Source organism: Rhinolophus sinicus, chromosome 4 (genome assembly GCF_057876585.1).
Source record: "Rhinolophus sinicus isolate RSI-liver-muscle chromosome 4, RSI-T2T, whole genome shotgun sequence".
Lineage (NCBI taxonomy): Eukaryota > Metazoa > Chordata > Mammalia > Chiroptera > Rhinolophidae > Rhinolophus > Rhinolophus sinicus.
The window spans coordinates 101,742,609-101,758,827 of record NC_142504.1 but is presented as its reverse complement, the minus strand read 5'-3'; the positions used below and the strand labels follow the sequence as shown (position 1 = coordinate 101,758,827).

Sequence of the window (16,219 nt, the reverse complement as noted above, 5' to 3'; positions counted from 1 at the left end):
AAGAATATTTAAGTGGGCAATTTGGAGTAGATATGAAAAGAGCAGTTTTTGCAAGTTCCATTACTCCTATAAGCCTCTATGTGCAATTATGTCATAATATGTCTCTCATTTTGAAATCAGTTGGGCTTACTTATCATTGTTTTTCACACACACACAAAAAAAGGCTTGTTAAAATCTCCTTTACCACAAAAGATAAAGGCATTCTCTTCTGAGAGCCTTGACATTCCAGTAAATAGATTCTGGCAATAAGAACATCAATCCTGCAAGCCTACGATGAAAGTCAATGCTGTGAAAAACACAAGATGTTTAACATGGCACTTGAATTCTTTGTTAAGTCCTTGCCAGGGAGATAAAAGTTATAAACATTTAGAAGTGGGAGCTTTAAATGTTTTTACACCTTCTTTTAGATATTACAGGTCATACCCTTAGAAATAGTTTGCTGATTGCTAAACTCTCACTTTATTTTACTATCACAGAAATTTTCAGTTTGTTTTCAGTGCATTGGATTTTTCATAACACACTTTTAATAGCCCATTAATGAATGCAGAGCTTTATATGAACACTTTTTGTTTCAAAATGTCTCCCCGCTCCCAAAGAGAAGCAACTGGAATCTAACACTAATTTAAAAACTATACAGAACTCTGTCAACTGTTGAGAATGTTTATTCAAATGAAAAACTTTCTATTATTCATACTATTTCACAAAGCAAACAAAAAATATGGAGAGAATATACACCCTTATTTCTGAAGTAATTAAGATTGTTCCAATTTCGTGTTTCATACCTTTTAAGGAGCACAGACTAATTTCACAGGTGAAAATTAGTAGGATTCAGGGGAGCAAAATCAATTCCATAATTGGCACAATGGGGAAATAGTCCTCAGGATTCTTTATTTCCACTGAGCGACACTCCCTCTTTTTAGGAACAAAATGGATGTCATTATTCTCCATTGTACTATGATGAAACTGCATGTCTGTTTATTTTCAGGAAGTTAAATTATTAAATAGAATTTCTGGGGTGGGTGGGTGGTTTCATGTTTTTCCACTCTATGCAGTTTAATCCAGCGTTATCATCTTTACAGTTTAGATCACTTAGCATTTTATGATCTAATGATTGTGAATTCAGAAATTATATTTCATCTTATCTGCCTTTATCATTGATATTTAATCCTATTGCTGACTTTCAAGTTGCCTGCTTCACCTGTAATCATCATTAGACTTGAAATTGAAGACCTAAATTCAATTTTTGGCTCTTACCTGTATTATTCTGTTCTGGCCAGCTCAACACATATTTATTGAGTGTCTGTTATGTGTAAGGGTTTGTATAAAGGTCCCAAGAATAATGACACATGATCCTGGAACAGTTACAAGTTAGTCAACCCTTCTGAGTATCTACGTCTGTATCTATTAGGTTGGTGCAAAAGTAATTACGGTTTTTGCAATTATTTTTAACCTGTTCAACAGCAATTACTTTTGTACTCAAACTGATATAATGGTGATTATAGTTACTTCTTAGGTAGGCATGAATTCATTTGGAAATGACCTTAATAAACTATAAAAAGTGACAAAATTAAAGCAATAACCTTATTATTTCACCTAAGCTGATTTTTAAAAAGACACTTTTCTCTCCAAGATAGTGAATAAATAACAAAATCTATACAGCAGTAGTTAACCATGTGACGCATCAGGTTCTTAGGAAAAGGGAAAGGAGGACTTTCTGCTTTGAGAACAATCTGTTGGTCATCCTCTCCCTCACCATTCTCTGTCACTCACAAGGCCACACATGCCCCAGCATCCAAGGACATTCTTCTTATCTATTTCCAATTATGTAGTCTACTAGGTTACAAAGCTCTGAAAATAAATTTTGAAAACATTTTCTCTTATGATCATCTAGATGGTAACTCAATACTTTAACCATTGAGTTCAATTGCCTGTTAAGTTGAAAATTAGCCTCAATTATCCTGGCACAATATATTCTCTTATTTTCTAATTGGGCAAAAATTTGATCAAAAGGACTCAAATCTTGACACAATTGTGGTCATTCACTCCCTCCTCCCAAAAGCTTTGTGCAATTCCAGCGATTCAGTTTTCATTCTCATTGACCCTCCCACTCTCTAGCACACAGTCTGATAATATTCTCATGTGCCTTAACTTTTATCTTCATTTTGCACTTCCTCCTGCTCGTCTTTATTTTTATTATTAAACTGCAAAGTCCTGGTCACCCATGGTGCATGGTGCTGAAAACAATAAATGTCAGCTCCCTGGCTGCTGCCATCCTGTAAAAGGCTATTGGCAGGTTGGTCAGGGTGAGTTTAAGACAGACAGACAGGAGCTAGTCGGTAGTTGCTAGCTAGTCACTACTCTTTCTATAAAGTCTTTACTCCATTTAACCTACAGAAAGGAATAAAACATTGACTCAAATACTAAACTAAATCAACCTACCTTCCATAAAAAAAATTCTTTCTGAGGGATATTTAATAATTAGGATCATCCGAGAAGCCCTCTTGTAGGGAAAAAAGAAGAAGTCAATCCAAGAATAACTGTTTATACCACACAGAAGCTAAAATAAAATCCTTTGTTTCCTTTCCATGTTATATTTGTTTGCATTCTTTAAACTTGGCTACTAGCTCAACTGTTGACCTTGGGCAAGCTGCTTAACCTTTTCAGGCCTCAGCTTTGTCATCTATAAATGTGGCAACAGTCGCGTGGCGTCCTCATAAAGAATCCTCTAGAAACTGTTTCCCTCTCGTTGAGATAATTAGCAGAGCTCTGTCCTATTTATATACTGGAACACCACACTAGAAGAAACAGTAATGTATTAAAACACCAGCTAGGTTCCAGAGCACAAATATTGGTGATATATAAGGCAAAGCTCACTTAATTGCTTTCTACCAAGGGATAATTTAAGATGACCAGACCAAAGCAAATCAAATTTCACCTATTAAAAAAATATCCTTTAGGAATGAGGATGGGACCATTTCAAGGAGCTACCAAAACAAACAAACAAACCAAGCCCCAAAACAACATACAGATGTGCTTCCACATAAGGTAAAATTTAATAGACGGTACTTTAATTTTCCACTCTAAAATTGGTCGGTACTATTGGCTCCAATAACATCAAATCAACATATGTCTCCTACTTGGCTGTGTCAATGACTCATTTGATCTGATTGGACTGAAAAGTGACCCTCCTGTTTCACCTGCTAAGGAATGTGTGATTTCCCATGACCTCTTCCTATAATTGATTTCAGTAGAATGCACACTCATCTGGTATCCTGATGAACGCCCCCAATGGTGGCCTACAAGTGGCTCAGGGAAAGCAATTGTATTAAAGTATTACAGTAATTTATTGGTGGTTTTGTGTGATAGCATATTTACTGAAATGAAGCCTGTCAAAAAGATCAGGTTATAGCAGGAACATATGATTTCCCAACCAGCCATAAAACATAAATCAAATGCCTTTTCTGTCTGCTGTCAGCCACTTCCACCCACTTCTTGTCCTCTGTCCTCAGACAAATTGAAGCACATGCCACAATTTGCAGAGGGAAAATCAAACTCAATTTCGCAGTACAATGAAGTGAGTTTTGGTCTTGTCATGTCCGCTGACACATTGATCCCTGGAAGATTGAAAAGATGAGAATGTTCTGGGTTTTTGCTTTTATAAATAAAAAATGTATAGCAATGCAATGTGTAAATAATGGACAATATAGCACGGATGCACCTTTATGAAGATGCAAGGACTCCAGGGGCTCGTGTTATAAAACAGGGTGATGGTATAAAAGTCACTGTTTAAGAGGTCACATTTTCTTTCCCTTTAGAATTACAGCCCCAGAAGACAAATGGTCCCCTAATCCAGGTTCATTTAAAGTGCAGCTGATCATTTCACAGCTAAGAGGAATTTTCACAAGTGAAGAAAAAGAAAAAAACACCCTATCTTGGTCCTTTGTAAAATTGATGTCAGATCTATAGTGCCATAAGCTTAACACTCCATCAAACATTTTCTATTTAACCTGAAAGGGGACTAAGCCAAATCACTTACAAGTCCACCTCTGTGATTTGCAAAGTGCAGTGACTGCAGCCTCCCAAAGAGGTGCAAAGACCCACAGTTATTCACGTCTATCGGTGAAGCATTAAGAAACAAAACCACTTTATCATGAGGTGATGATCAAATTGTAAGAAACACCATAAATTACCCTAGAATCTAGTGAGCTAAAGTTCTAACTCAGCAAGTAGAGGGGCGGGGGGTAATGAAGGGATGAATCTGTGTTTGCAGGTAGGCAGAATTTCCGTCATAGTGACAACAGGATGGCTGTCTAATTACCACTGACTATAGAAATACTGCGAAACTCCCTGCCAGTCCATGGAGATCCTTATTTCATGATATGTGTAGCCCGGGAACTCATATAAAACTGCTGCAAACGGAACTCCACATATCTTGTTGGAAGGCAAACTGAGACACAGATTGAGGATGCCTATGAAAAACCACACACAGGAATTGGAGCAGAGAAAGACCTGCTTCGTCGATCCTAATTTCAACGGTTTCAAAGCAGAAGGAGCCTCTCGTTTGGCATGCTTTTTAAAAATTATAGCAATGCCTCACATTACCATTTTCTAAAGTAATTACTTTGCGGTAAGTAAAGACAAATTCATTAGTAATTATGCAGTCCTTTATTGTGAAATCCAGAGAAAAATCATTTGAGGTATGTTTTATTTTTTTGAAGCCGACAAGAGAATGCCTTTGCTTCATCAATCAGTTTGACTCAAGTAATGATTTTCTTAGAATTAAAATTTGTTGAAAGCTCTAAGTATTTCATCTTTTAGGCTGAGAAGCATGTAGTTAATGTCATAGCTAATACATTTGTCAGTCTGCTAATTTTCCTTTTCTATTAGAATAAGTAAACATCAGCCCTTTCTTAAAAGCATACTATTTACCATGTGTCAGGAGCAATGCAGGAAGAACTTATTTGAAAATCATGAGGTAAGACATTATGAAATGAACGGGAATCACAGGGAGACAATGAAGGAGAAACATGAAAGGAAAAGGCATTTAATAATTTCAAAGTGATGGCAGGGTGTGCCTCAAGGTGACTGGGGGAGGGGGCATTTAAAGGGGAACTGTGAAAAATATAAAATCAACCCCAAAACTCAAGCCACAGATACTGGAAAATATGAAAGAAGAGCTGGCTTGTAACAAATAATTCACATGAAAACAAGAACGATAGAAAAAACAAAAGAAGGCTCATAAATGAGCAATGAGAATAAAAGAAAATGAGATCTTGCCCATATGACATTAGATCAGAGAGAGGTTCTTCAGACATGCTTGTTATTTGAGAGAATAGCTGCAGAGATAGGAGAAGAAACTCTATTTCCTATTTTTAAAGACATAATACCCTCATTTATGCTACACTGTGTCACATTTTAAGGCAGCTTTAGTATATTTGTAACTAGAAGAAAATAGTAACTAGTAAATAACAATGTGAGTGCCTTGTTCAGTCTATTGTAAGATGTTCTTTCTAAAATTAGAGTTCTGGGTCATATTGCTGTGATCTCTGGAGCATGCGTTGATTTCCAAACCCTGTATTTCAAACTAATCATTACCATCACAGTAAAAGTTTCATTTGAAATGGACTTCAGAGTATCATTTTCAGCTTGTTTTTCTCTATTATAACAGTTACTAAATAAATAAATAAACAAATAAATACATAAAAAAAAAACTTTACTTGCAAGTAGAAAGAATTGTTAATGGTATATAGTTTTTAGTTTTGGTTTTTTGATGTTATAAAATTAGTGTTCTTCTGTACAGCATAGTTGAATCTCTTACCTTTCCTCATTAAAATGTGAGTAAAGAAGTGGAAAATAGTGATAAGTTTGCACAATGACACAGCACTACTAGAATTAGTGGGGTGATCCCACTCTAAGGTATAAAAATGTCAAATCACTATATTGCACACCTGAAACTAATACAACTAATATAATATTTCATACCAGCTATACTTAAGAAAAAGGCTCTTAAGAAAATGTTATTATTTCAGAATTTTTTCAGATGTTACCCCTTTTGTTTTAACGTTTTAGAATAAGTTAATTTGATAGATTTTAAAAATTTTCTCTTTGTTTCTGTCACTAACCAATTAGACATAAACTAAGAGGTACAAATGAGTTCCCAACATTTCAGAACCCGTGTTTTCTGCAATCAGAAGGTGGGAAAAGATGCATCACTTACCAGCTACGTAGACTTAAAGATGCTACTTAAATTCTCTGTGTCACAATTTCCTTGTCCATGAAATGGGGGAAGAAAGTACCTACCTCACAAAGTTGCTGTGAGGACCTAATACAATGTTACAAGCCTTCAGAAGTATGCCCGCCACACAGCACAGGTTCAGTAAGGGCTAGCTATTCTTAGTTGTTGCAATTAACCTGACATCTATCCTGAATACCAGGCCAGATGTGCAGTGTGCATCTCAAGCAGTGGAACCCGCATCCCTCCTGTACCCACCCCACCTCTCAGGGTCTGGTAGCTGAGCACCCATAATACACCATGTGAATGGAGAGAACACCAGGGGTAATGAGCACAAATCAATGAAAGTTGTTCCAGGAACAAGATGCATTCTTAATATTAATATAAAGACCACATTCCTCACTGCAATCTTATTTTCCTTAGTTTCAGCAGTTATCATGAAGCTTATGCCCTAATGCAGTGACTCAAACTGCTGAGGGTTTGACTCTGAGTGACAGAAGCTCCCTCAAATGCCTCTGCACAACGGCAGATTGGCTAATCCAGCTGCCTCTGTCTACTAAGGGGGCCACCTGTATTTATTCAGAACCATTGAACTTTACTATCTTATGCCTCATACACTGGGGTGGTTAAGAATTACTCTAATATTCCAAATAATTTGGAACACTACATAGTTCTTTATCTCTATGTATCTACTTATCTATCTATTGACCTATCTTTCATCCTCTCTATTCCTAACCGTCTAGCTCTCCCCAATCATCCTTCTTCACACCCCGTCTTCCTCTTCCTTCTCATTTTTCCTTCTTCTTCTTTTCTCCTGCTCTTACCCTCTTCTCTCCCTTCCCCCCCCAAATTGTAACAGAAACAAAAAAAGGAGCTCTGATTCAGCCCCACTAGATACCATCTGAGGTGATAAAATGAATACCTCATTGGGAATTGGGGACTCTGGTTCTCACCTCTGCCAGTTGATATTCTTAGAAAGAGGGGCATCATAGCGATGGGCAGATGCTTCCCATCTGAGTTTTGGTTTCTTTATTTCTAAAATTAGAAAGTTGTACTCTACACTGGTTCTGACACTCCTTTCTGACCCTGCAACTCTGAAATAAGAACCCCTGGCAGCTGACTATTGAAAAGTACAAAGCAGAACTACGGGATTACATGCATTTCTCGAAAAAGTGGCTTGCAGACTTTTACATCTTTAACTCTAGTTTTGGAGTGTGGCCTTAAATCCTAGGACACACATGGATGACTGAAAAATCAGGAAATTTCCCAGAATTCTCTTGTCGGCACACCTATAGCACATATTAAAAGTACTTGACTGGGATTCAAGATTAATGAACAACTTTCCAAGGGAATGAAGGGCACAACCAGCCTGTTGCTTGTAAGGCAGATGCTTAAGAGTTGTGTACAGACATCAGTAACAGACATGAGCACATCATCAGTGTTGAAAAGATCTGTTGCATCCGGCCTTCCCAGGAAACCTCATGCACTTAAGCCAAAGCAGCAATGATAACAACTATTTTAAACGTGAACAAATGGGCACTTTACCTGGCTGAGACAAAAGCGGTGTGTAAGGGACCTTCGGTTCTATTGCACTCATTGGTGGAGGTAGCAGAGGGTTCGCAAAGCTGCGGAGTGGATGAGTTGGTCGAACACAGGCTGTGGGGATGGTCCTGCTTGGTGCCTCCTCACTGCTGGGATGCTCAGGCTGTGCTGTGGGCAACATGGGTGGCTGTTGGGTGTTTGGTCCTTCATTCACTGCTGCAATGGAGGCAAGAAAAGCCATTCATGATTCCAGGACAAAGCTTGCTTCCCCTGTGTCAGCTGAGGGGCCCATGGGTCAGATCAGAGAGAGATGCCAGATGTGGCCAATCTCTTCCTCAAGAACATCCTTATTCTTCTTCCTTCATATATTTACGGGTATGATAGCACTGCCCCTTTGAACATTAGAAGTAGATCCAGGGACCTATTTTTCAGGAAGAGCAGTAAGCTATGTATACAGCACACCCTATATTGCCTGTACTGTCTGGGCCCTGTAATCATAGGTGATGACACGAGAGAAAAATAATTATTTCTCCCTTCAAAGTAGCAACGTCAGTGAAATTCAATGTACCAAACCCGGCTATCGCTGCATTATTATCTCCCAGCCAATACGCCAATTTTTCTGTGATTTAAACATGCTAGGCCAACCATCAAACAAATCAGTTACTGGGTATTAAAGGCATTGCTAATAAAACCATACAAATAACACCAGTATCATTGTCTTCCATAAAAAAAACAGAAGCATATCCAGCTGAAAAGTTATATGAGAGGTGACCCTGCTGGCATAAGTTGCCTAAATGCAGAACTACAATTTCTCCTCGTTGGTAGCAAACCTTGTAATTTCCAGTCAGATTACGATAGCTTGAAGAGGTTTTGCATAGTGCCTATGACAGCCTTTGGGTATTTGGACAGTTTTGTGTACGGAAACACACTTTTTCTCCAGAGAATGCAGTTGAGTAGCCTTAAATGTTTGCAGGGAAGTTTCTCATGCTAAGGACACTGTAATTCGACTTTATTCATTCAAATTTGAAGTCAATAGGTCCAAGTTAAACAACTGCAACTGAAAAGAGCTGCACAGTTGGTATAAGTGTAAAAGAAATAAGAGTATTTTTGATGATTTATTTCTTAAGAAAGTTCTTCTGGGTGAGTTCAAAAAAACGCAGTGATAGAAGATAATATCTCACTTTCCAAAGATAATTTTTAGCCAGGAAATATTTCAAGATAATTAGTTTGTGAGATAATTTTGAGACAACTCTCTGGGAGGCTCTGGGAGGTCAGCGAAGGGCAGAGGAGATAGAGAGAAAATCTGATAATGCTGAAGGGAGTAGAGATTAAAGATACCCAAGATCAAGACATAATATTAAAGATATGCAAAAGTAAAATGTGCCTGCAAAGGGTATTGCTATTAAAACTCACTGTTCTATATTCAGACAGGGTTAGAGGTCCCCTGGGTCACCGAGCAGCCTTCAGGCTTACCCCATTCAAAGATGAAGACGAGGAGATCAAGGATTGGTTAAGGACAGGATTTAACAACATAGCAACCCGAGCCAGAAAACAGGCAAAGACTTGATAAAACAGTTATCCAAACAAGAAAAATGTAGCCAAGACAGCAAACTGCCTAGAAGTCTGGGGGCAAGAGGAGACTGAACTGAAGTGCCTTATCTCTAAGGTAGGAAGTCCTACCAAAGATGGAGAAGCGGCGTACATGCATGTAAAATTTCAAGGATAAGTATAGCGCTGCAAGGAAAACATTAAGGCACATTCTTGGTGATGTTGGGTCTCAGATAAGGACAAAAGGGATGGAGGCTTCAGGTAGGTATTAGAAGGAGCTAAATTCTACATGCTTGTAAGAATGTAAAGGGGATAGGGACACGTGTGTGCTTGTGTTTAATCAAGAATGTATAACGAGATGGTTGAAAATATAGTTTTAGAGACAAAGAAAGAAAATTATGCAGGTTTTACTCTGGACTCATGTTCTGTTTAAAGGAGAAAATGAACAACAGTCAATGGTCCCAATAAAAAGAAAATATCTCTCTGCTCTAAATCAAAAAGAAGTAGCTGCAGGAAACTATATCTAGGTCTTTCGTCATGAATTGCTGTTTTTTACTAAAAGGCCCCTATCATCCAATTAAATTACCTGTCTAGAGAAAGAAATTTTGCAATTTTCCTCAGAAATCTTGTTTAAGTAATTCTCTCTACTGAACATGGATTGCAATTAATTCATATCATATTTTTTTCCCCTTCTTCCGCCCCCAGTCTCCCCTTCCAGTTCAAGCCGTTGTTTCTCAATCTAGTTGTGTAAGACACAGCTCCCTGGCCCATGCTGGTATTATGAGCCTTGCGCTCCCCTGGGCTGAGGCAGTCAGTCACCGGTTGGCCACACACCATATTTTTAAAACGGCTTTATCTATTAAAGAAACAATATGTTTCATGAATCTTTCTTTTCTTTATTCCTTCCATCATATTTCCCTCTTCTATTTCTCTTACATTTTTGAAATGAAAGAGATCTATATTAAAGTATTCTTGTGATGACAGGTGTAATAAAATTTCTAAGTACTTTTTTTAGCCTCCTGAAATTTGATTTCTTAAAAACCTGAAGCTTCACATGAATTCTGATGACGTCCCTGAATTTTTTAGAGCTATTCCTATGCCCATTCTCTTTAATGGCGTCGCTGTATAAATAAAACTTCTCTGTATGCCCAGGCCGCTGTCCCCAGGTTTTCTCCTGGCCACCAGGATTCCGGTTGGAAACATCACGATGTTGGTCTTGACTTTGAGGGAGTAATTCATGGTGGCTTGATACTGATGGACCAGCTGTTTAGGGAAATCAATCCTTAGCACCACACATAGCGAAAAGAAAAGTGCCTGATGTAATGGGTTAGGTGGACGTAGGAGGGCCTATCCTGGAGACCAAGTGTATCTGTCATTCATAAGGGAGACTGTTATTGTTTTGTACAAAACGACAAGTTTGCTTAATACCTAACACAATAGACACTTTTCCATAAACAATTCATAATTTTTATATTTTACAAGGAGCGAAAGAAATGCTTTGCACAACTGGCTGACACTGAAGGCAGTGAAAACTCTTCAACAAACACAATAGCTACTGCGCCACTGGAGGAAAGCTCTCATTTCAGATGAGCTCCTTTGGCCAGCTCAAGCACCAGCTTCAGGACACCCGGGTGATACAAACTGGCTCACGATATGACATTCAGCTCTACTAAGAGCTCTGAAAGCAACGAATACCTTCTTTCGCCCATGAAGTGCAGCCTCCCTACAATTCAGAGTCAATGAGAATCAAATATGTTCTGGGAAGGCACTTGTTTTCAAATGATGAAATAGTAGGAATTCATTGTACACATAGCATATAGTTACACAGCAGAGTCAAATCTCAGGACACTTTATAATAATTAATGTCAACACATAAAAAATCACTATGGAATAACTGGCAAAAATATTGCAAGAATGGAAATGAGGATTTTTCTTCTATCTAAAATCACAATATTTGAAAGAAATAAAGCACATGGATAACTCTAAGCAAAGACACTTTGAGACATGAACACTTGGAGGAACAAGCTTCACTCATTAATCTAAGAAAAACAGCATCATGCAATATTTCCAAGTAACGCCAGTGCCTTACAGCCTGGATTTTTGAAAAGACCCTAGAGAAAAATCCGTGAACTCCTAGGTCAAGTCCCATTTGTTAGTTGATTTGCAATTTGGGGTAGAGCTGGGGCAGAAAAATGACATGGATAAAGCTGACTAGCCTTCTGACCAATTAAGGTAATGCTCACACTGAAAGGCATAGTGGAAATCACCTGTTTTGCTAATACCTGCCTGTTTCAAAGATGGGGAAAAGGAGGCACCAATTTTATGATGACTTGACCTCAAGAGTATCTATTGGTTGAAGTTTTCAAATTACAGCATTGCTCCTTGCTCCCCGAGGCCGGTTCACTTGCCTATTGAGGCTAAGATCAGAACTACAGTATACTGGTAGGAAAAGGAAATATTTCTCCATTACAACTATATAAATCTTTATCAATTTATTGCCAAATTCAAATATGTGTAATGCAAATGTGCTATATCCTATATCTTTATTTTCCTTATGGTAGGCGAGAAGTTCCGCTTTATTTGTAACTCAAAAAGCAGTATAACTTTGGAGATAGGGTTTACGTGATTAATCTCTTGTCAAACTCGAAGGGTTTTCAGATCACTGTGGAGGAAGGAGCATCCTCCCACTTGCACAAAGTTTCTTTTCCTATGTGTGCCTTTCACTGTTTCTCAAGGTGACTAATACAACATCTCTAGCTAGAGTCATGAAATGTTTTCTGCTTGAGAGAGAACAGGGATGGTTAGTGTTCCCCAAGGCATTTAGAAACCAACACTGAATGGCTGGAAGTTAACTGTTTCTGACAGTGATTTAGAGAATATTTAGTTTCCTAGTAAAGAGGGTGCTTATTTTTTTCCCCTAAGCACTCACTTGGAAACACACATTAGTTCCTATTCCTTTTGCATTGCACATAACTTTGCTCCAAAAATCCTCGACAAATGATTGAACATATATTTTAAAAACTCTGTGAAATCTTCTAGGAATAGAATGTCTATGCCTTTTGATTTAGATGAGGTTCAGAACTGACTGAGCTAAACACTCTGTGAAGAGTTCTTTATTTATATAACTTTATAGAATTGCTATATGATATGTATTTATACTATGTTATGTGATAGTTCTATAACTAACTTTATTTAATAATCCCTACTTTTAAACAAATTTACAAAATAAAACTCAACTAAAGAGACTAAAGTTTATCTATTTCCTCTCTGTCTCTCTGTCTCTCTGTCTCTGTCTCTGTCTCTGTCTCTCTCTCTCTCTTTCTCTCTCTCAATAAGCGTTATTTCTTTAGAGCAGTTTTAGACTTACAGCCAAGTTGTGTGGAAGGTACAGAGAGCATCTCTGCTCCCACATATGCACAGATTTCCCACTCTCAAAGTCTTTCACCAGAATGAACATGAGACTAACCACACAGATAGAAACAGATCTGAGGTCTATAACCACAGATTAAAATATATATATATATATATATATATATATATATATATATATATATATATATATATATATACTAGTTCATTTATTTTTTTCTTTTTCATTGAACTTTAACTTTTGAAATCATTTCCCCATGATTCAATGAGACAGTTTTGCATGCTGTCCCAAATCAGGAGAAAAGAAAAAAAGTAAATAAAATACTGGATTTTCAGAAGGAGACTATGTCTTTAAAAAAGGAAAATAAATTACAGGATATACCATGAATAAAATAAAACAGTTAATATCTAAGTTTTAAAAAGTAATGAACTTTGGCTTGTGTCAGTATTGTTGGTGTGAAACATTAAAGGTCAATCTACACATTCTTCATACACATCTGTCTTAAAGTTAGAGAACACAGATGAAATCAAAAGAAAGCAGTAAACAATGATTCAATGAGAAAACTAAACTAAAACCTCTCTTTTCTGCTGGGAAGAATTCATTTCAGAGTTTGAAGTAGTGACTTGTGGTTCCAAATTATTTGACTAAAATCACCTTTCTTATTGTCCTTGGATTCAGATTTTTGGTTGTTGGACTTCCTACATTTTTCTCATTTACTTCCTTCCAATATGGTTTAGGGAACTGTTTTTCCTCGAGGTTTTGCACACAACTCTATTCTGTAGACATGATGTACAGTGAGAAAAAAGAAAATAAATCTAATTCTCTCTTGGCAGATTTTTGATGCCTTTTTAATTCCAACCTTGCTACATCTAAACAATTTATGATTTCTTAGAGCTGTCCCTGTTTTGTTGGAGAAAATATAGCTTACCTCACAAATACATTTTATTGCTGTTACCATCTTATCTATTACAAAACATCTTATCTCACACAAGCTGCTGAGTCACCTATTCTTAACTAAGAGAAGAAAGCCATAAAAAATATATTTTAAAATGCTGTGCTTGAAGAAAAACAAAGTCAAATGGCACAGGAAAACTCACCAGGGTGTATATAAGAGCTGAAAGTATCTCCATTCCTACCTTCCTTAAAACAAATGAAATACTACTACAGGATACTCAATCAATAGACAAAAATTAGTTGCATTTCCATATATGCACACAGACTATTAAAAAAATAAAGAATATGATCTTATTTACAATAGCATCAAAAAGAGTAAAATATTTAGGAATATAATAAAGGAGTGAATGATCTGTATGCTGAAAACTGTAAGACATTAATGAAAGAAATTGAAGAAGACACAAATAAACGGAAAGAAATTCCATGCTCATCAATTAAAATGATTGTTAAAATATCCTTATTGCCCAAAGTGATCTACAGATTCATTGTTATCCCTATAAAAATTCCTGTGATATTTTTCACAGAAATAGAAAAAAATACTAAAATTTGTATGGAACCACAAAAGACCCCAAACAGCCAAACCAATCTTAAGGAAGAAGATCAAAGCTGGAGACATCACACTTCCTGATTTCAAACTATATTACAAAGCTATAGTAACCTAAACAGTATGGTACCGGCATAAAAATAGATCAATGGGACAGAATAGGGAGCTCAGAAATATACCCATGCATATATGGTCAATTAATTTATGACAAAGGAGCCAAGAATGTAAAATAAGAAAAGAATACCTTCTTTAATAATGGTGCTGGGAAAACTAAATTGTCACATTAAAAAAAAAAAAAAAAAAAGATGGGGCGGCTGGTTGGCTCAGTGGTTAGAGTGCAGTGCTCATAACACCAATGTTGCTGGTTTGATTCCCACATGGGCCAGTGAGCTACGCCCTCCACAACTAGATTGAAAACGATTTGACACAGAGCCGATAGGTCCTGAAAAAACACACTGTTCCCCAATAAAAATTAAAAAAAAAAAAGACATTGGACCCCTATTTTACACCATACCAAAAAAAAAAAAGAAAAAAAGAAAAAAGAAAAACAGAAAAATCAACTCAAAATGGGTTAAGGACTTAAATCTAAGACCTGAAACTATAAAACTCCTAGAAGAAAACACGGGCATAAGCTCCTTGACATTGATCTTAGCAATGATTTTTTTTTTTTTTTTTGATTTGACATCAAAAGCAAAGGCAACAAAAACAACAATAAACAAGTGGAAAAATAAACAAATTAAAAAGCTCCCGCACAGCAAAGGAAAATGTGAACAAAATGAAAACGCAACCTAAGGGATGGGAGAAAATATTTGCAAACCACATATCTGATAAGGGGTGAATATTCAAATACTTAAAACACTAATAAAACTCAATAGCAAAAATAATCCAATCAATCAGATGAAAATATGGGCAGAGGAACCGAATGGACATTTTTCCAAAGAGGACATACCAATGGATAACAGGTACATGACAAGGGGCTTGACATCACTAATCATTAGGAAAATGCAAATCAGAACCACAATGAGATATCACCTGTTAGAACTGTTAGAACAGTTATCATCAAAAAGACAAGAGATAACAAGTGTTGGCAAAGATGTGACTAAAAGGGAACCCTTTTGCATTATTGGTGGGAATGTAAATTGGTGCAGCTCTTATGGAAAACAATATGGAGGTTCCCAGAAAATTAAAAATAGAACTACGATATGATTCAGCAATCCCACTTCTGGGAATACTGTATTCAAAGGCAACAAAATCAGTATCTCATAGAGATTTCTACACTCCCATGTTCATTGCAGTTTTATTCACAAAAGCCAACATAAGGAAACAACCAAAGTGTCCATCTATAGATGAATAAATAAAGATGTGGTATATATGCACAATGGAATATTATTCAGCTACCAGAAAGTAGGACACTCTGTCCTTTGTGGCAACATGGCTGGACCTTGAGGGCATTATGCTAAATAAAATTTCAAGCACCCATCAAATCATTGTTTTACTGAACCGTATAACCTTTGTTTCTCCACCACTTTGTATATTGTCAGTGGAGAGGACTTTGGAAAGATTCTAGAAAATCAGTCCAAAAGCATGTGAGTAAGATCCAAAAGATTCATTATGCTGGAAAAGAAAATTCTAGTACCCAGGTCATGGGTAAATCAATCTTTCCAAGGGATAACAACCTCAAAATGCTACACATTTGACAAGACATCCTTAGTATTATTCATTTGTTTTTGTTTTAAAAAAAAGAAAAATACATTACACTGACTTTTTCCTGCTCCGAAACCTCGGTCCACGGACAGTGTTGGGAAGGGCACAGGTCGGAGAGTGAACTGTGGGTGGGGGTATCCACATGTGGGAGATGGAAGGATTCCTGGATACTGGGCACTTTCTAGGGTTGGCACAGGAATGGCACTCACGACAGCTGCAAAACAAGGATATTCATTGTTTTTTTTAATCCTATGTATCCACATATCAAGCAAAAGGGGAGTGGCTACATTTTCACATCTTCAAATCCACACAAGCTCTTCATAGT

The 16,219-nt window shown here is 37.0% G+C and overlaps 1 protein-coding gene across 3 annotated transcripts in view; it reads right to left on the bottom strand.

The window, feature by feature from the left end:
* The window catches only part of DCC (DCC netrin 1 receptor), a 1,044,138-nt gene that overhangs the window by 22,467 nt on the left and 1,005,452 nt on the right, over positions 1 to 16,219 (bottom strand). For 2 of the 3 annotated variants that reach the window (XM_019721869.3, XM_074339962.2), the window contains exons 26-27: positions 15,953 to 16,108; positions 7,778 to 7,990 (exon numbers count right to left, since the gene is read on the bottom strand). In XM_019721869.3, the coding sequence (XP_019577428.3) occupies positions 7,778 to 7,990; positions 15,953 to 16,108 (369 nt within the window). The remainder of the gene's footprint in view (positions 1 to 7,777; positions 7,991 to 15,952; positions 16,109 to 16,219) is intronic. The other variant, XM_074339961.2, reaches the window with a different exon arrangement.